The 25,901-nt window shown below is 42.2% G+C and overlaps 2 protein-coding genes across 3 annotated transcripts; one reads left to right on the plus strand and one right to left on the minus strand.

Moving 5' to 3' along the window:
• Positions 1-1,746: 1,746 nt before the first annotated feature.
• On the minus strand, positions 1,747-20,947 carry LOC139470199 (neuronal acetylcholine receptor subunit alpha-10-like). 2 transcript variants are annotated; one of them, XM_071252514.1, is made up of 9 exons: positions 20,874-20,947; positions 18,484-18,573; positions 18,350-18,403; positions 14,101-14,228; positions 13,678-13,722; positions 12,750-12,859; positions 5,645-6,189; positions 3,194-3,384; positions 1,747-2,865 (listed from the first exon to the last, which is right to left on the minus strand). In XM_071252514.1, the coding sequence occupies exons 3-9, from the start codon at positions 18,390-18,392 to the stop codon at positions 2,578-2,580; spliced, it is 1,350 nt and encodes a 449-aa protein (XP_071108615.1). In that variant the 5' UTR covers positions 18,393-18,403; positions 18,484-18,573; positions 20,874-20,947; the 3' UTR covers positions 1,747-2,577. The 2 variants fall into 2 exon arrangements, with proteins under 2 accessions (XP_071108615.1, XP_071108614.1); XM_071252513.1 differs by having other exon boundaries at positions 14,101-14,237.
• Positions 20,948-21,611: 664 nt separating this feature from the next.
• On the plus strand, positions 21,612-24,710 carry LOC139470427 (mucin-22-like). Its single transcript, XM_071252836.1, has one exon. It carries the CDS (start codon positions 21,612-21,614, stop codon positions 24,708-24,710), a length of 3,099 nt encoding a protein of 1,032 aa, XP_071108937.1.
• Positions 24,711-25,901: the final 1,191 nt, after the last annotated feature.

The following is a 25,901-nucleotide window of genomic DNA, read 5'->3' on the forward strand; positions in this document are numbered from 1 at the left end:
GCTATTAATAGGGATTTTGTAAATTTAGGTAGCTTAGACAAATTGGTTTTCTTAGGAGAAGATGCCTACGACGGACAAACAGGCTAGGACATCACCTCACTCGACTTCTAGTCAGGTGAGATAAAGTGCATATATAACATGTAATAATTGAATTGAATAAATATATAATTATCTAGATATGAAGTGTACAAAGTCTTCAAATAATCTGTCATGAAGATTATGACTCAAACATTGCAAATATACATATTGTTATATGACAGTGTAATTTATTGTTAAACAATCTTGTAATTGTATTACATTGTGGCTCTTGAGATTCAGTAGAAATCATAACACTGTTTACAATAATTAGCTGTCCGGAATGTAGTACTATCTAATGCAAGCAGTGGTGTTGAAGTAACTATATTTAGATGGTTTTTGAGTCAATTGTAATCTAGAATCATACAGAACAGCATAGGCTAATCCAGCAACTTTTGTAATGTTCTTGAAACAATCTTAGCAAAGAAGGGCCATGAGCGCGACTCTCTCATCTCACATTACATCAAGACCAGCGATTGCGTGAAGATCATTGTTTTCACGCTGGGTATTGACCTCTGTTGCTGTGGAGTTTCACCACTGCTATTGAGTATTGCACTACCACTATATTGTGTACTGCCAGGGTGTTTGCTTTCCAGTACTTTGTATTGATTTGTAAACCTGGTTAATTTGGAATACAATTGTCAATTTTACACCATTCCATTGTTATATGTTGGTTTCACTGTGAATTCTTTTACGCTTGGATTTCTGGCTTGAGTGATTGCTTCAATTTGGAATTCGACACTTAACAAAATATGCTCTCCAAATAGTAGGGGATCATGATATAAGATGTACATGTAATAATGACTCCAACAGCAATTCTAGTGTACTTACTTCCATTATACAAATCCTAAAGCGAGATTCTGAAGACAATTCTGAAGCACCAAACAACGTTACTTTTGTTTGTCGTCATGCAAGCCAAAGTGTTGCTGGGGTCATTGGTGTTGTACGCCTATTTCAGTACACACACACACACACACACACACACACACACACACACACACACACTGAACCCATGTTGGGACACACACAAACATCGCACCCATGTTGGGACACACACACACACACACACACACACACACACACACACACACACACACACACACACTCACAAACATACACACACACACACACAGACACTGAACCCATGTTGGGACACACACAAACATCGAACCCGTGTTGGGACACACACACACACACTGAACCCATGTTGGGACACACACACAAACACACACACACACACACACACACACACACACACACACACACACACTGAACCCATGTTGGGACACACACACACTGCCCCCATGTTGGGACACACACACACACACACACACACACACACACACACACACACACACACACACACACACACACACACACACACACACTGAAACCATGTTGGGACACACACAAACATCGCACCCATGTTGGGACACACACACACACACACACACACACACACTCACTCACTCACACACACACACACACACTGAACCCATGTTGGGACACACACACACTGCCCCCATGTTGGGACACACACACACACACACACACACACACACACACACACACACACACACACACACACACACACTGAACCCATGTGGGGACAAACACAGACACACACACTGCACCCATGTTGGGACACGCATACACACACACATTGCACCGATGTTGGCACACACACACACACACACACACACACACACACACACACACACACACACACACACACACACACACACACACACACACACACACACTGCACCCATGTTGGGACTCTAAACCAAGAAACTCTTTAACCCAGTTTCTAGAGGCTGTGAGGACACAATAAGTGTCGTACATATAAGGACTAAAGACCATTACTGCTGCCTGCCAATCGAACACTTTAACGACTGGGCTACCCCCGAATTTTCTAGCCAAGAAGAACTTGATAAATACCGTACTTATATCGAAAACAGAAGCAAGGTCTCCTGCTTGACGTGCGAACATTTTTCCCACTGGTCTACCAACTGGCTATAGCGTCTAGGTCAACATTGCAACCGTCCTGTAAACAATGACGACGGCACATGTAGTCTTATCAAGGCTGTCGTGCTTTGCGACCCTCCTCTTCTGTAGCCCTATGCAGCTACCCGATGGCAACTTCCGAGCACCAAACAAATGATACTGGTGCCCGTCGTCATGCAAGACAATAGGTTGCTAGGGTCATTGTTGTTGTACGCCTCTTTCAGCAATATTTCAGCAACATGGGACACCAGGTATTCCACACACACGCACGCATGCATGCACGCACGCATGCATGCACGCACGCACGCACGCACGCACACACGCACACAGAGCACAATATGGGCACTTGAAACCAAGAAATTGGTATAATCGCCGGACTACATCCAGGTTATAGAGCTTTGGATAACATAGTAAGTGTCTTACCCATACGGGGAATAGAAACCTGCTGTCTGACAAGCGAACACTTTACCACCAGATTCCACCCACATCTAGAGTCTAGGAGAACATTGCAACCGCCGTGAAAACAGTGACAAAGAGAAATATGATTGTCAGAGCGCGTTCGAGAACAATGGCTAGCTGCTTCCATTCATATGTAATCTGGTCAAGGCTGTCTTGTTTGGCGACCCTCCTCTTCTGTAGCCCTACGGCCTGCTCTACTGTGTGGAGCAGTCGGTTGAGAACATCCACCACGTTAGTCCCCCCAGCCTGCTGTCCCTCCATCAGGCTCAGGGTGGGTGCAGGTTTGTCTGCATGGTTGGCCTCGTCATAAGCGGGATTTCGGGCCTGTGTGTGAAGTATGGAAATAGAGAGCATGTCAGAGGGAAACCCGAGCCTTTAATAGAAAGCACACGAGGACTTAGAAAAAGCAATTAAAGGACATCAGTTCTGAGAATCTTTCATCAACAGTCACTATGTCCCCCCAATCTCTCATTCTCTAGCATTATCATTTGATCACAGTTGACAAGAATATTGTTATCTATATACCACATACGATGTTAAAAACATCTGCATATATAAATTACTGAACACAAGCCTAATGATGAAATAACAGTTTTCACCCAACGAAACTATTGCCGACAGTATCAAAGAATCACTTAAGCATCAAACATACCATTTCCTGGTCGTCAGACTCTGGCACGTCTATTTTGATGAACAGGATCCTGGCAAGAAAACTAAAGCACACAGTTTTCACAAGCCTTGGCAGTTTGTGTCCCCTCGCTCCTCGGTGATGAATATTGAGAGTGAGCACGGCCAGGCCTGTACTCAGCGACACAATGAGGATACTGACAGCGTAGTACTTACCTGGGGGAGAAGAACTCACATTAAGGATATTTTATTCGAGAGCATGATATTATGCAACCCAAAAAATATAAGGAGGTAGTGTGTGTGTGTGTGTGTGTGTGTGTGTGTGTGTGTGTGTGTGTGTGTGTGTGTGTGCGCGCGTGCGTGCATGCATATAAGAGTGTGTGTGTGTGTGTGTGTGTGTGTGTGTGTGTGTGTGTGTGTGTGTGTGTGTGTGTGTGTGTGTGTGTGTTTTGAGGGGAGTCTGATTATCGAATATACAGGAATTATGATGAGAAACAATATCGAAATCAGGGAATGCTGATAACAAACTCTTTCCAGGCCAGAGGGCATCCAATAACAAACTATATCAAACTCTAATGTCAAACTCACGTCTTTGAAAAGCATTTAGAAGTGAAACACATAAGGACGAGATTTTATGAATTTCAACTTCTTCATTATACGGAACACAACGTTTCGGAGTATATGCATATTCTTTCATAATTGAATTTATGGATGTCAACTTCTTTATTATGAGGAACACAGCGTTTCGGAGTTAATGCTTACTCCTTGATAATTGAATTTATGGATGTCAACTTCTTAATTATGAGGAACACAACGTTTCGGAGTTAATGCTTACTCCTTGATAATTGAATTTATGGATGTCAACTTCTTTATTATGTTCCTCAAAATAAAGAAGACCCGAGACCTGGTATTTTATTCAGTTACAGTTTCAAAACCAACTTATAATTTTACTTAAACATAAACTTAAACTTAAACTACGAGCCTAAATATATGTTTTTAAAAAAATATCTTGCAATAATTTATTTGCTTCAAATCTTCATATTTTTCAGACATAAAGAACATGTTTTTTCTCCATGATGGCATAAGGCGATGCACACATTTATTTTAGTCCATGTGCGGGATTGTGATACGAGGGTTGACTGATTCGCGAATAGAGAGACATAAAAACGATCTTTTTTTCAAACGACCTCCCTTCCATTGATAATTGATAAACATCTGCAAACGATGTTGGAGGGATGTATCACACTTTCGTAGAAGTTCTTCTTTTGGCTGTCCACGAATCTGCTGTCCATGGCAATAACTAATTTATGAACTGGTGCATTGTCCTGATGCAAGAGCACACCACCTTTTGTCAGCATCCCACGTGTCTAAGTTTTAATTTCATCCCGTAATCGCCAGAAAAAATTAATGCAGCATAATATGTTCAGATAAAGTCTACCATTTTGATAACCTCTCCAGCTAATGGGACATAGTCACAAATCACTGGAAGAACCTGTCTGGGTCTTCAGGCTTTAACTCTGCTGCCCTCCATATTACAGTGGAATAGAACGGAACAACCCTCCCTTGTGTAGAACTCATATCTCATGGATGACTTTTGATGCTACGGCCTCTCACAGAATCTTGCATATTTTACTGACTCATAACAGCGAAACGATTTGCTCAATTAACTCAAGTTTGTGTGGATATTCCCCTACGACTTCATGCAATGTCCACAACACAATTACCTATTTGTCCTATTACGCCATTCCTTCTATTTGAGGTTCAGAATTTATCAGTCAACCCTCGTTTTCCTCACAGATACCAGTTGCCTCAGATCAGCTAAACAACTGACAGGACCACTGAAAAGGAAGCCCATAGCAAACGCTAAAATGACCAGTTTCTTCACCACCTGCCCACGAAAGAGACAGAATGCTATTACAGCGAAAATACCTATTGTTTTGGAGGAACAGCAAGGTTAAAACTGCAAGATTACACCTGACTTTGTGTTTTGTCGTTAATACGGATACGTGTTCAAATGATACATACATGTAGCTAACTCAAAGGTTAAAAAGCCTTATTTTGTTTGTTTTTGACACTGATAATGTAAACATGATTGACAATCATAACACTATTTGTGTGCTTTAAAAGTTTGTTTTGTAAAATCAAGTTCTGAATGATAAACCTTCTATTTGTTTTCGATAAGACTATATGTGTGTAAAAAAATGAGAGTAATTTATTTACCATTGGACCTCTTATGAGCGTTCACATCTGGCGCCCGTTACAAAGTAGCTCAATGTTTTTCAAGATGTTTGTCAATCATATTTTCAACCGTGTACTTGGACATTTTCGGTGTCTTGAATAAACCCGAGCCAACCACTCGAATACCAAATGCCCAGTCCCTGGAGCTGTTACGCCATGAAATATATGAAGTACTGCGGAGTTAAACTCAACTTACCCACTCACTCACTTAAAAAACATTAAAGAAGTAAAAACATACCAATAAGAGGAATCGCTAAAGACGTCGGTGGCAATAATGACGAGATAACAAGCAACAATGCTATCATTGCCAGGAGAGACGTGATTCCTATGGATATTTTCTCTCCAGATTCATTCGGCACCAGAAGTCCCAGCAGAGCAACCAACGTGATGACTAGACAGGGCATCATTAGATTAACCAGGAAGAACAAGGGCCTCCGTCTCACGACCACTCGGTACGTCAATGTGAGGTAGGACTCGGGGCAACATTGGTAAGTTAAGACATTACGACTTTTCTTGAAGGAGACCATGTCCCATTCCGCACTGACAATGTATTCATATAAACCTACGTCTCCACTTTCACCATTTGTGATATTTAGTTGATCACCATTGGATGTCCACGACTGGAACGTCATCTGACAGTGTTGTTGATCCATGGGGAAGTAGGCAACGTAAATTGTACACAACGTTTTTAAGATGACCTGATACGTCAGTAATACTTCTCCACTTGACTGTACTATTGCGTTGTTGTGCTCGCTGGGCGACATTTGGTTGTTTACTTCCACTCTGCACGATAAATGAATAAAACAATTTCAATCTGTCACTGTAACTAGTTTAAGGGGCTTTGAACAATTCCTCAACATTGGGCAGTAATGAAAGTATGTGTTTAGGTATTCCACAACATATTATTTCAAATTTAAATAATTGTCTTTCCAAAATGATTCAGCATCTGACATTTCACATGCACAAGAAAAGGAACGTACACGCACGTGCATATTTAAACACGCATGCACAAGACACACATACATATATAGTGACAAAAAAAGATAAGCACCGCTTACTGTATTATATATCAACACAAAATTGCAATTTCTACATTTCCCAGACAAAACATATTTGTGACTTATTCGTATTGACATACAGTGACCGAGTGGTTCATATATCGGGGGATAAACGTACGTTTTCAATGCAGAGTTTTGTAATCGGAAGATTGAGAACCAGCCACAGAACGCATACAGTCATATCTCCATCGGAGGTGGTAATTTGAAACCAGAGAATGACCAAGCACACAATAGTTTCCAACCTAATAGTGGCTTTTGCAGCTGCATCATGACAAGTAATCAATTGTATGATAGGCATTACTTAGAAGTTGACGGATGACAAGATAGACACAATTTTATGGATAACAACTTCTTTAATACTGTGAAAAGCGACGTTTCGGTATAGATCCTTATACCGTTGTCAAGCAAGACTGAATGAGGGTACTTACTTACTTACTTTGGAGATTTAACGTGCGCTTTCCTACCGATGCGTATTTCGCACTTGGGCCCGGCCAGGCCAATTAATGTGTTTCCGAGAGGGGCGAAAGTGGTGTGTGCAACCCAAGAGGGGGGTTTAGGGGTTGCTTATATAGAATTTGGGAATTTTGAGATTTGGAATTGATGCCGATGGGGTTGGGGAGGAGAACTAAGGGAGCTGGGTATGGTGGATGTTTGTTTGTTTATGTGATTTTGATTTGGTAGGTTATTGTGTTTTTAGATGCGTTTTATAAGTTCCGTTTTTATTAAGAATACGCCTAAGGCCTGGAAGTTTTCTAGTTTATTTTGTGGGTTTAGTATTGCTTCTAGAGTGGGAGCCTTGTTTAGATTGAGGGTGGTTTGTAATGCGGTTCGATGTGTTAGGTAGTGTGTGCAGTGGATGAGTGCGTGTTCTGGGGTTTCTGGTTGTTTGCAGTGTGGGCAGTTACCTGTAGTGTGTTTTTTTTTTAAAATTTAGGTGGTTATTTAGGTTGGTGTGTCCTGTTTGGAGTTTAGTGATTAGTCTGTCGACTTTTGTTGATGGATGGAGAATTTATGGTTTGGTTAGTGGTTTGCTGAGCACTTTTTTGATTTGGCTATTTGAGTTTAGATATAGGTTATGCCATTTTTTTGTGATTTTTTGCTTTTTTACACTTTTAATTTCTGATTTTGAGATGGGTAAGTTTAAGCTTATTTCTGGGATTTTGAGGGATAGTTTAGCTGCTTTATCGGCGTTTTCATTACCGTATATTTCTACGTGGGCGGGTATCCACAAGAAAGTTATTTGTTTGCCTGCCTTAGTTAGGTCGTTGGAGCTTTTAAGTATTTGATTTATTAATTTAGGTCGGTTTTTGGTATTTTTGTTTTAGAGGGCTTGCAGTCCACTTAGGGAGTCGGTAAGTATTAGGATTTTTTTGGTGTTTTTTGGATTCTTGATTATGGAGGGCTGAGGCCATGGCCATTAGTTCTGCCGTGAATATTGATTGGTTGTTTGGGAGTCGGAAGGACTGTGTGGTTTTAGTTGGTTGTGTGGTATGGACTCCAAAACCTGTGTGTTTGGAGGTCGGATCTGAGAACCGTCCGTGTAAATGTGACACCAATTTGGCCAATTTTCGTGTATGTATGCTAGTGTGGTAGTTTTAGCTATGTTTGGGTCGGTTTGTTTATTTATTTGGCTAGCTAGTGTTGTGTCTATTTTGGGTATTTTAAGTTTAGGGTTGAAGATATTTGATTGTTTGCAGTTTTGTTTAAGATTTTTAATTTGGTGTTCATTTAGGTAGTTTGTTATTCTTTGGGATATTGGGGTAAGTAAGGGGTGTTTACGAGCTAGAGCTTGGTTTTTGGGGCTGATATTTTGGTTTATTAAGTTTTGGATGAGAGGGTTTGATTGGGACGCAGCCCAGAAATTTAAGCTTAGCTGTTCCCTGCGTAGACTTAGTGGCATTTCTCCTGTTAAGGCCTGAAGTGAGGTGTAGGAGGTGCCATGTTGGGTGCGTGTAATTAGTTTGAGAGCCTGATATTGTATTGAGTCAAGTTTTTTAGATAGAGAGTTGTTTAGGGTGTTGTATATGGCGCAGCCGTAGTTTAGTTTTGATCTAATTAGTGATATGTAGAGAGAGAGGAGGGTATCTTTGGAGGCTCCCCAGTTAGAGCCAGTTAGGCATCATAAGGGTGTTTAGGTCTTTACTGCATTTAGTTGTTAGGTTTTGGATGTGAGCATCCCAGGTGAGATGTTCATCGAAAATAAGTCCTAAGAATTTGGTTTGTTTTTGAAATTTGATTGTTTGATTGTTTAGCTGGAGGATTGGGGAGGCGGGTTTCGTGTTTTTATGTTTGAATACTATTCCTGTTGTTTTTTCTGAGTTAAGGGAGAAGCCCCATTTGTCAGCCCATTGTTGTATTTTATTAAGATATTTTTGGAGTAAATTTTGGACCATTTTCATGCTTTTAGTGCGGATCCAGATGGCTCCATCATCCGCGAATTTTGATGTGTTTACTTTAGGGGATAGGTCCTCGAATAGATCGTTTATCATTATATTGAAGAGGGTGGGGCTGAGGATACTGCCCTGTGGAGTGCCATTTTCTAGGGGACATTGGTCCGATAGAGTTTGGTGTATACCCACGGTTATTTTACGATTGTTTAGGAAGTCCTGGATGTAGTTTATTATCTGACCTTTGAGTCCTATTTTTTAAGTTTTTGTATTAGCCCATCGTGCCATACCAGTTCGAAAGCTTTAGAGAATTCTAAGAAGATGCCTGTGGTTTATTGTTTATTTAGTTGTCCTGTCTTAATATCTTGTTCTAGTCGGGCGAGGTTATCTAGGGTTGAGCGGCCAGGAGTGAAACCGCTTTGATCTGGGTTTACGATGTTATTTTGGGTTAAGTAATGTTGTAATCTATTTTTAGCCATTGATTCCTTTACTTTACATAAGTTTGAAGTAAGGGATATTGGTCTATATGAGTTAGCTTGATTAGCTGGTTTATTAGGTTTAGGGATTGGTATGACTAGGGCCTGTTTCCAGGGAGTAGGAACCTGTCCGTTTAGGTAGATGAGATTGTATAGTTTGAGTAGTGCCTTGAGTAGTTTTAGGGGGAGTTTTTTAATTATTTGGTAAGAAGTTAGGTCTAATCCTGGGGCTGTGCCCTTTTTCCTGTTTTGGATTACGTAGAGGAGCTCCTCCATTGTGTAGGGTTGATTTATTTCTAGATTGTTATTGTTTGGTTCTTTTGTGGGTTTGTTTTCTGTTTTAAGTTTATCTTGGAATTTTTGACTGAAGTTGGTGTTACTGCTAACGGCTTGAAAAGTGGTTGGCGAGATTATTTGCTTTTTGGGCGGGGTTGGTTGAGTTGTCAATGTTAGGTTTTTTTATGTCGTTTTAAGCCTCTAATGGCGTGGATTTTGCGCCAGACCATTCTGGCATATGTACGGTTATTTATACCTTCGCAGAATTTTTTCTAGTCTCTACTTTTGGCTATTTGGACTAGTTTTTGAACCTGGTGGTTTAGTTCGTGGGCTATGTTTAAATATCTGTAGTCGCTTGTGATTATTGTTTGATGACTTCATAGTAGGCGGGTGGGATGAAATAGCCTTGATCTCTGTTGATTGATGGCTTGTGGCGGCGAATGTGGACTGCTTCTGTTAGTTTTCTTTTAGTGAAATCATGGAGGTTGTTGGCGAGGATTTGGACGTTGTCCCAGTTGATGATGTGATTGGGACAGTTGCTTATATGGTCCGAGATGGCAGTCTTGCTTGACAACGGTATAAGGATCTATACCGAAACGTCGCTTTTCACAGTATTAAAGAAGTTGTTATCCATAAAATTGTGCCTAACAATTAATAAATTCCTCTCCACCTTTGCATCCTGTCATATAACGAACCCAGTATGTGCCCCGCGTGAAGAAACACACAGTGTTCTTTCACCAACCTTCAGCAGGAATCAGTGGTGTAATGCTATCCATGAAACATGTAAGATTAGTGTCATATATATTGAGATATTTCCAAGAGACGCATGGTTCTTCAGGATATATGGCGAAAGAAATGAAGCACGAGTGGTGCTTTACATTTTTCCAGGAACATGTATCTTCCTATTATGAAGGTACTGCACTCCTTATTGATAATTGAGATTATTGCTAATTGTATAAGATAACAGAAATATTCATAACATCACATTCTCGCCATAAAACTAACATTAGAAATAAATAACATGTTGTTATCATGATGTATAAGCATATTCCGTTTACTATCAGTGGCCAGTAGGTTAGTAAACAGCGAATGTACTATGCTGCCAGGTAGACTGCATGATACTGCTTTAGGGAGAAGGTAATATATTTCAGTTTTGGCACCTAGACTGATAGTATTGTTCATTTCCACTTTAAGCAGTGTCACGTTCACCGTTTTGCGGAACGAAGGAGAAAATGAAGTTGCTAACAAATAATCTTTTAATATATTTTATAGCCTATCAAACTCAAGGTAAAACATATAAGTTCTTCATATATATTAAGTGCCGCGAAAATGTGTGCATCATTGTTATACAACACCTTCACCCTGTGTGATCTCACGTCGCTTATTTTGAACCAGTTTTAGCGCTGCTAACTCTAATTAATGTTCCACCATATTTGCAAAATACGGCATTGCTAAATGGAATGACGGGTTTAATCTAACATCAAATAATATTTTTTTAGCAGTGTTTAAGCTAACTATCATTGTTGATCTGTGACAGAACTCATGTTGAAGGAAGGTACCGATCAATTGTATTTTCAGTTACTGACATAATTCGGGCCGAACACAGCTTCCTAGAACATTGAGGACCTGGAGGGCCCGTTGATGTATGACACCCAGTATCATCACTATTTGGTTGTTATTCATACACGCATGCTCATGATATAGTCGGAATCATACAATCGACTCTGCTTTTGCCAGAGATTTCTTATGAATACGGTAAGGGTCCTGACATCCCGAACGCGACTCAACCCCCAAAAGTTCGAGAATCTGTACTTTACTAAGAGAATGTTTTTCCAAATATAACATTTGTTACATTTGGTCACTTTCTAAATGACATTGAGTATTCAGAACTTTCGACCATGGGAGCCGTGGCAATTTACATTTGCCAGAGGGTACACAACGTTCGTGATCTAGACTACTAGTTGTCGGATTTTCATTTTTGTGGAAGCCTCGGTGGCTGAGTGGGTTAAATCGCTGACTTTGTTTGCTGGCAGTTAGGTGCCTCACTCTGGCAGTGTGAGTTCGGGACGGGAGAATCTGTACTTTACTAAGAGTTATCCGAAATATAACATTTGTTAAATATGGAAATGTTTGTGAATTTTGGTTTATCTTTTTCAGTTTTCTTCACAACACATTTTGATACTTATGAGTCAGAGTTTCAGGTATACATTGGTTTTGTAACGTTGCTGATGACATTTTGTCATGACTGACAAAACTATAAGCTTTAGAGCAAGTACGCAATGGGAGGTTGGTTACATTTGCCAGTGTAAAACAAGATTTGTTTATTTTATTTGCCTGCCAATTGCTTTTTGTTGTATCATGTAAACAGACATACACAGCAACCAGAAACAATTATGTCATCTTTCACCTGTTGTCATTTCTTATGTACATTGTACATGTTTTCAGTAGCCGTCAAAAGCACAGAAACAAATCTGTATTAAAGTGCCGTGCAACTTTCTACATGTATTGTATTGTTTGTTGGTTAACGTTGCACTCAGCAATATTCCAGCTATATGATATAATAATCGAGTCTCATAATATCAGTGACTGATATCATGAGCATCGATCCACGCAAATGGGAAACAAAGACATGCATTAACCAAGTCAGCGACCCTGACCACCCGATCCTGTTAGCCGCCTCTTACGACAAGGACAGACGGCAAGCATGGGTTGCTGAATACCTATTCTACGCCGGATCGCAACTTACTACAGGTAAAGATCAATGATTAAATTAGTGGATTTCACTACTTAAACCAGTAGTTCTTTGAAAGATGGATAGTATTCTCTACAAATTGAGTAGTGAATTGTACTAATGTAGGATAGGGGATCTACCAGTCTAATCAGTAAACAAAATACAATGTGGTTACTAATACCCTCGTCACGATATGGCTGAAATAATGCCAATGTGACGTTAAATTTTAACTCACTCACTCACTCACTAAAGGCTACCAACATGTTAGTGTCTGAGTTGACAGTGAAATTCACTGACCAATTTAACTTTACTTACTTTTTCTGTCAGTGTCAGTATATACACATACAAACAACATTAACTATTTCTGATATGTTTTCATCAATATGCATGCACTTTCTAACAAAGGGGTACTTACGAGTTTTTTATTCGAATGTCAGGCGTCCATATGGCATCGGATGGGATCCGTAGGTCGGTCACGTTTTCATAATCTTCCTGTTGCCATGCCAATGATGTATCCCTCCATACCTGGAAAAATATGCATAATCCAATATCCTGAAACTTGTGATATATTTTAGAGAGTATAATGGAAGTGTGTCTGGTTTTTACTATAATCTCAAAATCTGAATAAAACGTCCTGCTCAAAAGATAATCGGGATTTGAAATAACTTTGGTACAATTACACCCACACTGATTATTAAAAACACCTCACTCTCATTATCACAGATCGTGTATAAACCTGCTTGGTACCGGTGGTCTAACGTAGCCAGAATCATCGTCAACACTTCACAGTTTGTATACACCACAATACACTCGGTCGCTAGTGACGTGTGTCTATTGTTACTAATGAAATGAGGTCGTGTATAAATTCCCGTGCATGAATTTTGGGCAAAATCAACTACTGCCTGATATGGAACACTGTAGAGAAGATCGATGGAGAGCACATGTCGCACGAGGATGTCAACGTTTGTGCGATTTAAACTCGCATAAGTCGGACAGGGCACTCACTAGTTTCTTTCACGCTGGAGCAAGCCCGTGGCATGATTTGTATGGCCTAGAACAAAGGGACTACACCCAAAGCGCCCCATTAAGCGTGTATTAACGGTTGATGGGAGAACTGTAAAGTTATTATGATATTCAAGGATCCGATGATTTTTGGTTCGAATCCTGGACTGATTATGAACCTTGATTTGTCAGCCCATGCACGTGGGTTTCAGGTAAACGGTGGAAGGTGTCCACTACCTGTATCATTTATTCGACTTCTTCTCACATAAAGCTGACACTTTGGGATATTACTGGAATACTGATCAAAACAGCGTAAAACTCATTCACTCTCTCATATTTACCAAATGTATCCAGCAATTTGTCGTCATCACTTGCTTTCTCTCGTCCTGCAATAAGTGAACGGAAATATGATGATGTCTCTACTACGCAGACTAAAGTATACGAAGAAAGTACTTTGCTTTTCATTTTATTCAAAACAAACAATTTTTGCAATACAAACGGCAAATATATTTTGTTTTAGATTCAAGCATGACGTTATATAAAACACTAAACACAGCTCCCTCACTTACTCAGTAACAATGTCCCTGGCAGCCTAAGAAACCTAGGAAATGGTAACATCGTACTGAGAAAGTCAATTCGAATGTTGGAAGAGTAAGGTGCTCTTCACGGCATACCGCCACCTTTGCAACATACAACCTAAGTGTATCACAACTGAGTTTTAACTACTGGGACAATACTGCAATATGAATATTAAGTGCACTTACGATGTCGGACACCTCGACCAGGGTAACGTCCATCCACACGTCCAGTGTCTCGTTAGGCCCGAAAGGTTCAACACGTTTGTCGTAGTTGCGAAACAAATCAGTGACGAGGCTGTGTTTGGGATTACAGGCTGCAGAGGCTGACAACAGAACAATATCAGGGATGCTCGGGAGATAGAAACAACAGAGAACAATATCAGGGATACACGGGGGATGGGAAACAACAGAACAATGTCAGGGATACACGGGAGATGGGAAACAACAGAACGATATCAGGAATACACGGGAGATGGGGAACAACAGAACAATATCAGGGATACACGGGAGATGGGAAACAACAGAACAATGTCAGGGATGCTCGGGAGATGGGAAACAACAGAACAATATCAGGGATACACGGGAGATGGGAAACAACAGAACAATGTCAGGGATGCTCGGGAGATAGAAACAACAGAACAATATCAGGGATACATGGGAGATGGGAAACAACAGAACAATGTCAGGGATGCTCGGGAGATAGAAACAACAGAACAATGTCAGGGATACACGGGAGATGGGGAACAACAGAACAATATCAGGGATGCTCGGGAGATGGGAAACAACAGAACAATATCAGGGATACACGTGAGATGGGAAACAACAGAACAATATCAGGGGTTCACGGGAGATGGGAAACAACAGAGAACAATATCAGGGATACATGGGAGATGGGGAACAACAGAACAATATCAGGGATACATGGGAGATGGGAAACAACAGAACAATATCAGGGATACACGGGAGATGGGGAACAACAGAACAATGTCAGGGATACACGGGAGATAGAAACAACAGAACAATGTCAGGGATGCTCGGGAGATGGGAAACAACAGAACAATATCAGGGATGCTCGGGAGATGGGAAACAACAGAACAATATCAGGGATACACGTGAGATGGGAAACAACAGAACAATATCAGGGGTTCACGGGAGATGGGAAACAACAGAGAACAATATCAGGGATACATGGGAGATGGGGAACAACAGAACAATATCAGGGATACACGGGGGAACAACAGAACAATATCAGGGATACACGGGAGATGGGAAACAACAGAACAATATCAGGGATACACGGGAGATGGGAAACAACAGAACAATGTCAGGGATACACGGGGGAACAACAGAACAATATCAGGGATACACGGGAGATGGGAAACAACAGAACAATATCAGGGATACACGGGAGATGGGAAACAACAGAACAATATCAGGGATACACGGGAGATGGGAAACAACAGAACAATGTCAGGGATACACGGGAGATGGGAAACAACAGAACAATATCAGGGATGCTCGGGAGATGGGAAACAACAGAACAATGTCAGGGATACACGGGAGATGGGAAACAACAGAACAATATCAGGGATACACGGGAGATGGGAAACAACAGAACAATATCAGGGATACACGGGAGATGGGGAACAACAGAACAATATCAGGGATACACGGGAGATGGGAAACAACAGAACGATATCAGTGATACATGGGAGATGGGAAACAACAGAGAACAATATCAGGGATACATGGGAGATGGGGAACAACAGAACAATGTCAGGGATACACGGGAGATGGGAAACAACAGAACAATATCAGGGATACACGGGAGATGGGAAACAACAGAACAATGTCAGGGATACATGGGAGATGGGAAACAACAGAACAATATCAGGGATACATGGGAGATGGGAAACAACAGAACAATATCAGGGATGCTCGGGAGATGGGAAACAACAGAACGATATCAGTGATACATGGGAGATGGGAAACAACAGAGAACAATATCAGGGATACATGGGAGATGGGGAACAACAGAACAATGTCAGGGATACATGGGAGATGGGAAACAACAGAACAATATCAGGGATGCTCGGGAGATGGGAAACAACAGAACGATATCAGTGATACATGGGAGATGGGAAACAACAGAGAACAATATCAGGGATACATGGGAGATGGGGAACAACAGAACAATGTCAGGGATACACGGGAGATGGGAAACAACAGAACAATATCAGGGATACATGGGAGATGGGAAACAACAGAACAATGTCAGGGATACACGAGAGATAGAAACAACAGAACAATGTCAGGGATACACGGGAGATGGGAAACAACAGAACAATGTCAGGGATACACGGGAGATGGGAAACAACAGAACAATGTCAGGGATACACGGGAGATGGGAAACAACAGAACAATGTCAGGGATACACGGGAGATGGGAAACAACAGAACAATGTCAGGGATACATGGGAGATGGGAAACAACAGAACAATGTCAGGGATACACGGGAGATAGAAACAACAGAACAATGTCAGGGATACACGGGAGATGGGAAACAACAGAACAATATCAGGGATACACGGGAGATGGGAAACAACAGAACAATATCAGGGATACATGGGAGATGGGAAACAACAGAACAATATCAGGGATGCTCGGGAGATGGGAAACAACAGAACGATATCAGTGATACATGGGAGATGGGAAACAACAGAGAACAATATCAGGGATACATGGGAGATGGGGAACAACAGAACAATGTCAGGGATACATGGGAGATGGGAAACAACAGAACAATATCAGGGATGCTCGGGAGATGGGAAACAACAGAACGATATCAGTGATACATGGGAGATGGGAAACAACAGAGAACAATATCAGGGATACATGGGAGATGGGGAACAACAGAACAATGTCAGGGATACACGGGAGATGGGAAACAACAGAACAATATCAGGGATACATGGGAGATGGGAAACAACAGAACAATGTCAGGGATACACGAGAGATAGAAACAACAGAACAATGTCAGGGATACACGGGAGATGGGAAACAACAGAACAATGTCAGGGATACACGGGAGATGGGAAACAACAGAGAACAATATCAGGGATACATGGGAGATGGGGAACAACAGAACAATGTCAGGGATACACGGGAGATGGGAAACAACAGAACAATATCAGGGATACATGGGAGATGGGAAACAACAGAACAATGTCAGGGATACACGAGAGATAGAAACAACAGAACAATGTCAGGGATACACGGGAGATGGGAAACAACAGAACAATGTCAGGGATACACGGGAGATGGGAAACAACAGAACAATGTCAGGGATACACGGGAGATGGGAAACAACAGAACAATGTCAGGGATACACGGGAGATGGGAAACAACAGAACAATGTCAGGGATACATGGGAGATGGGAAACAACAGAACAATGTCAGGGATACACGGGAGATAGAAACAACAGAACAATGTCAGGGATACACGGGAGATGGGAAACAACAGAACAATATCAGGGATACACGGGAGATGGGAAACAACAGAACAATGTCAGGGATACACGGGAGATGGGAAACAACAGAACAATGTCAGGGATACACGGGAGATGGGAAACAACAGAACAATGTCAGGGATACACGGGAGATGGGAAACAACAGAACAATATCAGGGATACACGGGAGATGGGGAACAACAGAACAATGTCAGGGATACACGGGAGATGGGGAACAACAGAACAATATCAGGGATACACGGGAGATAGAAACAACAGAACAATGTCAGGGATGCTCGGGAGATGGGAAACAACAGAACAATGTCAGGGATACACGGGAGATGGGGAACAACAGAACAATATCAGGGATACACGGGAGATGGGAAACAACAGAACAATGTCAGGGATACACGGGAGATAGAAACAACAGAACAATGTCAGGGATGCTCGGGAGATGGGAAACAACAGAACAATGTCAGGGATACACGGGAGATGGGGAACAACAGAACAGATTATTTAATTCATTCATTCATTCATTCATTCATTCAACACAATCACACAACACAACCATACTATACAACTAGACAATACAACTAAACAACACAACCATACAAAGCAGCCATTCAACACAACAAATATATATGGACAGATGACCACCTTAACTATGAAACAAGGATCATTCTGAGGCAATTGCTCGCGTGGTCCAATTACCCATTGCGCACCGTAACCGTGAGAGGATCCGTAGATCGTAGGTCAGAATCGAGATTCTCCCTGATTATGCTTCTTGGTCTCTCTGCATTATTCCCCACTGTTTGCATCCACCGAATCGATGAACGTCTTAGACCAATCTGACACACCTGACTTAACTTAAATACTGTTCAAAGCGGCGTTACATTCAATTCACACACTCTGAAAGATTGTCCTCACCTAACATCCCTGCCACCAAGAGAAGCACCGTCTTCACATCCATCTCCAAGAACTCTACAACACAGACAAAAGCTGGTTAGTGAAGCTGTGTGACAAATAAAACATGTTTTATATTTACTGGACGTATTACTTACCTAGTGCCTTCAGCAATGCGATGTCTCTTTCCTCTGCAGCATAAACCCCAGCTTCCAGCACAGACGGAGGCAGCTGCTGTTTGATTCACTCTGCGGCAGGGATGCGCCACGATGGGAAAGAGATAACAACCCAGAATTATTCATCACCGGTCATTGATAGACACACACGATCCATAACGTTGAAGGCTTGTTATTGTGTAATGTGGTTGTAATTGTGAAGAGAAATAGCAAACGTGAATACATTGGAATCTTCGCGTTACTTATGTATACTCAAGAACTGGGATATAATCAATTTATAAATAACTGCATAAGCACCTTGATGATATTTGTTACATGGCTTTACACAATTATCCCGCCGTCAAATAGCTGGAATATTTATTGCTACGTGCGGCGTTAAACAACAAACAAACAAACAAACAAACAAACAAACAAACAAACAAATAAACAAAGTGATCATCTGACTGTGCACAAAACACATGCCAAGGCAACAGTGTAGCTTCCTGCAGTTTAATGATATTGGGGTCAAAGGGAAAGACTAATTTCACATATTCACTTCCCTTTCCAACTGCTGAATAACCAGACATTTCAACATAACTCGCGTGAGAAAGATACCAATCGCTAGGTAAAATTTCAATTTGTTGGAACTCGGTTCTTTTAAAGCTATCATTTTTTTTATTGATGCCTATTTTCAGCCGTATTATGTTTGACACGAGAACAGTTGAAATCACAATAGCAAGGCGAGGACAGGAGGGCCGTGGGGTGGGCGTTGAAGCCCCGGGCGTGAGTCGACCTGTGTGCAAGCCTTGGTGGCAGCAGAGATGTTGAATCAACTCTATATCTAAATATAAACTTTCCACTTGTGTGAGTCGTGGTTGAAAAACGTGCAGGGGGTAAATAAGTCTTGCTCTAAGGCTGTACTGAAAGATAAGTGCATGGATGTGTAGTAGTTCTATCCTCTTAATGGGCGAGGCTAGATATGTGGAGGACTACAGTTTCTAATAGGGACAACTAGAAATTATGATTTAACTAATAATTTGCCTCAAAGATATGTGCAAGTGTAGGGGTCAATAAAACAGATGTTTGTTGGAGAGCGATAAAGTGTGGTCAGAAAATTTGTTTAAAGGAATCCCAACAGGATCCGTTCGTATAACCGAGGTTCATTAGAGTCAGCATACAGGCCCTCATCCGCATAGCACGTCTTTGGGCCTTGAACTATTTGCAGTTTCGTACGAGATAAGACAATATTTTATTGTCCCTATGGGAATTCATGCAACTCGTGCTCAGAAGCTGTTTGATCAAGATTCCAACGTCCAAGGCCTCAGTAAAGTTTTTAAAAAGGTGTATAGTAGACATGTTTGACGCATCAGTAGCAAGAATGATGTCCGATGCAATTTCCTATTGTACCATGTGTTCCCGTTTGTGACTTGTGCCGCCGGCGAGGCAGAATACGTTTGCCTTTTCTTAAACATTGGTATCATCACTTTTTGATAGTGATTCATAAACTCATGTGGTCGGAATCTTACAATCGACTCATTTCTTATGAATATGGCAAGGGTTTCATCGCCTTTATTGTACAGAAAAGGAGTTCGATGCATGTGTCAAAACAAACATATAAAATAACGAGAACAACATAAAAACTGTTTATACGCCAATCAGAGGAGAATAGATACCAACAAGGCGGCAATCAAAACAAAAACACGTTTGTGCAGAGACTATAAACAAGCGCAGGAAAAAAGAGGTAAACTTCTGAAACCTGCACAACTTGGGGCTTTCATCCCACATTAAGCTGACACGTCGTGATATAACTGGAATACTGTTAAAAGTGGCGTTAAACCCAAATCACTAACTCAAAATAGAACGTTGTGGGAAAATCGCGGTCGTGCGGCATAGGGTCTGACTATAAAAATGCGAAATCCTAAACACAAACAGATACATGGTCATCTGGCAATGCAATGCGACACTGAACAAGAGCCCTTGCCGTGCATTATAAAGGCGAAATTGCGACGAAACTTGGCGCTTCAACACTTTACAGGATCCCGATCGTCAACATTTGGCTCATGCAGGAGGCAAAGGCGGCTCACACAGTATACAGTAAACTACGGTTATAACGAACTCAATGGGACTACTAATTTTAGTTCGTTATAACCGTAATTCGTTATAAGCATATATACATCATAACTACAGCATATAGTCGGGACTAAAAAGTTAGTTCGTTATATCCGTTAGTTCGTTATAAGCGTGTTCGTTATAACCGTAGTTTACTGTACATACATACAACAAAGTTTTCTGGTTTTTTTGTCAAATATATTCCAAAAAGGAATATTTTGTCAAAGTCTAAAAGCGGGGATGTATTTTAAGTGTGAGAAAGTGGGAATAAATTAGGAACATACCTGACTGCTCGTGACTAAGAATCACTCCACCACAACGGGGCTGTTCCTGTTCACAAACCGACAGTTCCTCGTATATTCTCCGTAACGTAATGCCATTCACCACTTCTGACAGTACACTGGCAGCTCTGCACACCGACATTATACATTTAAATGTCACTGGTGGAAACACATTATCGCTGATGAGACAGACTAATTGACGAAGCTATCCAGACCATTCCATCGGTGGACAATTAGCATTGTCATGATATCATTCATGCCTATGTCACCCCACAATGGAATCCCAGAAGACACTTCTTGCTTGTTTTATAGTGGACGAGTGAGTGAGTATCGTTTTACTCCGCTTTCAGCAATATTCAAGCATTATCACGGTGGAGGACACAAGAAATGGGCTTCACAAATTGTACCCATGTCGGGAATCGAACCCCGGTCTTCGGCCTGACGAACGAACGCTTTTACCACTAGGCTACCCGACCACCACCGAATACATTCAGAGACGCAATTAAAGATTGTAACGTCGATGAGCGACAACCTGGCCATCTTGCGGGTCCCCTGGGGAACTATGGTCTGTCATGCAGGCTACTATTGCAAATTAACAACAGGATTAGGCAAATGGTTTTGTTAGAATGCGTAAAACGTCAAAGCCAGAGAATAATCAGATTATCCTATGAAACAGCGTTGAAAATTATATGAATGGGACGCTATAAATCAGTCATGCAGATGCTCGCGAAAAATGTAAGCATGTCCAGCCCTACAGGTAGCAACGTCGACTCTAATACTACTGGACAACTCAACACAGCCTGTCCTACAGGTAGCAACGTCGACTCTGATGCTACTGGGCAACTCAACACAGCTTGCCCTACAGGTAGCAACGTCGACTCTGATACTACTGGGCAACTCAACACAGCATTCCCTACAGGTAGCAACGTCGACTCTAATACTACTGGACAACTCAACACAGCCTTCCCTACAGGTAGCAACGTCGACTCTAATACTACTGGGCAACTCAACACAGCTTGCCCTACAGGTAGCAACGTCGACTCTGATACTACTGGGCAACTCAACACAGCTTGCCCTACAGGTAGCAACGTCGACTCTGATACTACTGGGCAACTCAACACAGCCTGCCCTACAGGTAGCAACGTCGACTCTGATACTACTGGGCAACTCAACACAGCTTGCCCTACAGGTAGCAACGTCGACTCTAATACTACTGGACAACTCAACACAGCCTGTCCTACAGGTAGCAACGTCGACTCTGATGCTACTGGGCAACTCAACACAGCTTGCCCTACAGGTAGCAACGTCGACTCTGATACTACTGGGCAACTCAACACAGCCTTCCCTACAGGTAGCAACGTCGACTCTAATACTACTGGACAACTCAACACAGCCTTCCCTACAGGTAGCAACGTCGACTCTGATACTACTGGGCAACTCAACACAGCTTGCCCTACAGGTAGCAACGTCGACTCTGATACTACTGGGCAACTCAACACAGCCTTCCCTACAGGTAGCAACGTCGACTCTAATACTACTGGACAACTCAACACAGCCTGTCCTACAGGTAGCAACGTCGACTCTGATGCTACTGGGCAACTCAACACAGCCTTCCCTACAGGTAGCAACGTCGACTCTGATACTACTGGGCAACTCAACACAGCCTTCCCTACAGGTAGCAACGTCGACTCTAATACTACTGGACAGCTCAACACAGCCTTCCCTACAGGTAGCAACGTCGACTCTGATACTACTGGGCAACTCAACACAGCTTGCCCTACAGGTAGCAACGTCGACTCTGATGCTACTGGGCAACTCAACACAGCCTGCCCTACAGGTAGCAACGTCGACTCTGATACTACTGGGCAACTCAACACAGCTTGCCCTACAGGTAGCAACGTCGACTCTAATACTAGTGGGCAACTCAACACAGCTTGTCCTACAGGTAGTAACATCGACTCTAATACTACTGGGCAACTCAACACAGCCTGTCCTACAGGTAGCAACATCGACTCTAATACTACTGGACAACTCAACACAGCCTTCCCTACAGGTAGCAACGTCGACTCTAATACTACTGGACAACTCAACACAGCCTGTCCTACAGGTAGCAACGTCGACTCTGATGCTACTGGGCAACTCAACACAGCCTTCCCTACAGGTAGCAACGTCGACTCTGATACTACTGGGCAACTCAACACAGCCTTCCCTACAGGTAGCAACGTCGACTCTAATACTACTGGACAACTCAACACAGCCTTCCCTACAGGTAGCAACGTCGACTCTAATACTACTGGGCAACTCAACACAGCTTGCCCTACAGGTAGCAACGTCGACTCTGATACTACTGGGCAACTCAACACAGCCTGCCCTACAGGTAGCAACGTCGACTCTGATACTACTGGGCAACTCAACACAGCCTGCCCTACAGGTAGCAACGTCGACTCTAATACTACTGGGCAACTCAACACAGCTTGTCCTACAGGTAGTAACATCGACTCTAATACTACTGGGCAACTCAACACAGCCTGTCCTACAGGTAGCAACATCGACTGTAATACTACTGGACAACTCAACACAGCCTTCCCTACAGGTAGCAACGTCGACTCTGATGCTACTGGGCAACTCAACACAGCCTTCCCTACAGGTAGCAACGTCGACTCTGATACTACTGGGCAACTCAACACAGCATTCCCTACAGGTAGCAACGTCGACTCTGATGCTACTGGGCAACTCAACACAGCTTGCCCTACAGGTAGCAACGTCGACTCTGATGCTACTGGGCAACTCAACACAGCTTGCCCTACAGGTATCAACGTCGACTCTGATGCTACTAGGCAACTCAACACAGCTTGCCCTACAGGTAGCAACGTCGACTCTGATACTACTGGGCAACTCAACACAGCCTTCCCTACAGGTAGCAACGTCGACTCTGATACTACTGGGCAACTCAACACAGTCTGCCCTACAGGTAGCAACGTCGACTCTAATACTACTGGGCAACTCAACACAGCCTGTCCTACAGGTAGCAACGTCGACTCTAATACTACTGCGCAACTCAACACAGCCTGTCCTACAGGTAGCAACATCGACTCTAATACTACTGGGCAACTCAACACAGCCTGTCCCACAGGTAGCAACATCGACTCTAATACTACTGGGCAACTCAACACAGTCTGCCCTACAGGTAGCAACGTCGACTCTGATACTACTGGGCAACTCAACACAGCCTGTCCTACAGGTAGCAACATCGACTCTAATACTACTGGACAACTCAACACAGCCTTCCCTACAGGTAGCAACGTCGACTCTGATGCTACTGGACAACTCAACACAGCCTTCCCTACAGGTAGCAACGTGGACTTTGATACTTCTGGGCAACTCAACACAGCCTTCCCTACAGGTAGCAACGTCGACTCTGATGCTACTGGGCAACTCAACACAGCTTGCCCTACAGGTAGCAACGTCGACTCTGATGCTACTGGGCAACTCAACACAGCCTTCCCTACAGGTAGCAACGTCGACTCTGATACTACTGGACAACTCAACACAGCCTTCCCTACAGGTAGCAACATCGACACTGATACTACTGGGCAACTCAACACAGCCTGTCCTACAGGTAGCAACGTCGACTCTGATACTACTGGGCAGCTCAACACAGCCTGTCCCACAGGTAGCAACGTCGACTCTAATACTACTGGACAACTCAACACAGCCTTCCCTACAGGTAGCAACGTCGACACTGATACTACTGGGCAACTCAACACAGCTTGCACTACAGGTAGCAACGTCGACTCTAATACTACTGGACAACTCAACACAGCCTTCCCTACATGTTAGGGGGAAAGGGTGGCCCAGTCGTCTAAGGCGGCGCGATTCGCTGTACAGAGTTGCGTCCCTTGGCCACGCCAGAAACCTATGATTGTGGGTTCGAATCCCGGTTCTCCCCGATTATGTTTCTAGTTTTGTCAGCACCACCATCAAGTTCTAACTATTTTACAGGGGCTTCAATCAATGTCCCACATTCACCATAAATACAGTTACGATGTACCAAACAATACAACATTCATGACAATATTAAAGTGGTAAACATTACCTGTTGATTGTCTTTCCATATTTAGCTGTTAAACGATAAAACAATCCTCTTCAGATGAAATGAAGTATGAATTTAAGCACTAATAGGGTTAATTCTGCTGATTGCACCCAAGTCATCGATCACTTAATAAGTAGCTACCCCATCACTCCCAGAGAAAACAGAAGAACGCTGTCAAGTTATAGAAGACATTTATTCAGAACATAATTAAATAATTAGCATGTTAGATTAAACAGAATTTTACTCAACTTTACTAATACTACTGTTGTTGATAATAATATTGTAGCAAGATCCCCACGGGATAAAATACGAAAGGTGTGAAAAATGTAGACATTCGAACCTATGTACACAATGTAATGAAAGTTAATTTCCATTGACACGAAAATTTGAACTACTAGGTGTGTGCGTTTTGTTGTTTATCGTAGCACAATACGACGATAGTTTTGAATGTTGTTTACTCCTAGTCCATTAATACATGCCAACCGTGTACAAATGTCATAATATTGATTTGTAACTGTGAATAAGTATGAACACAACACCGATAAATATCATGAAATAATAATTCACTTTATTCTGCTGATTACCATCAACTTCCGCAAGCCTATGTTAAACTATTGGATCAACGATCATCTTAGCGTTAAGATCGTCAAATTAATGATAGTTCGCATCAGTGGCACGATCGTTAAATTTTGCCACGCTTCTTACTCTGATTATTATTATTATTTGTTTTTATTCATGAACACTTTTATTCTTTGAAGATTCAAATGAGTACACAAATTACAGACACTCTTACAGTCACAACCAATTTCTGATGTGCAGTTGCAACAATCACTTACACAGTGGTGGTGACAGGGAGTATCTGTCACAATACAAACATGGTTGCCAAAATATCTTTCCTTGTAAGGAACACAACTGCAAAACGCAGCTTTGGGTACAAC

Source organism: Haliotis cracherodii, unplaced genomic scaffold (assembly GCF_022045235.1).
Source record: "Haliotis cracherodii isolate W230 unplaced genomic scaffold, xgHalCrac1.p SCAF_20, whole genome shotgun sequence".
Lineage (NCBI taxonomy): Eukaryota > Metazoa > Mollusca > Gastropoda > Lepetellida > Haliotidae > Haliotis > Haliotis cracherodii.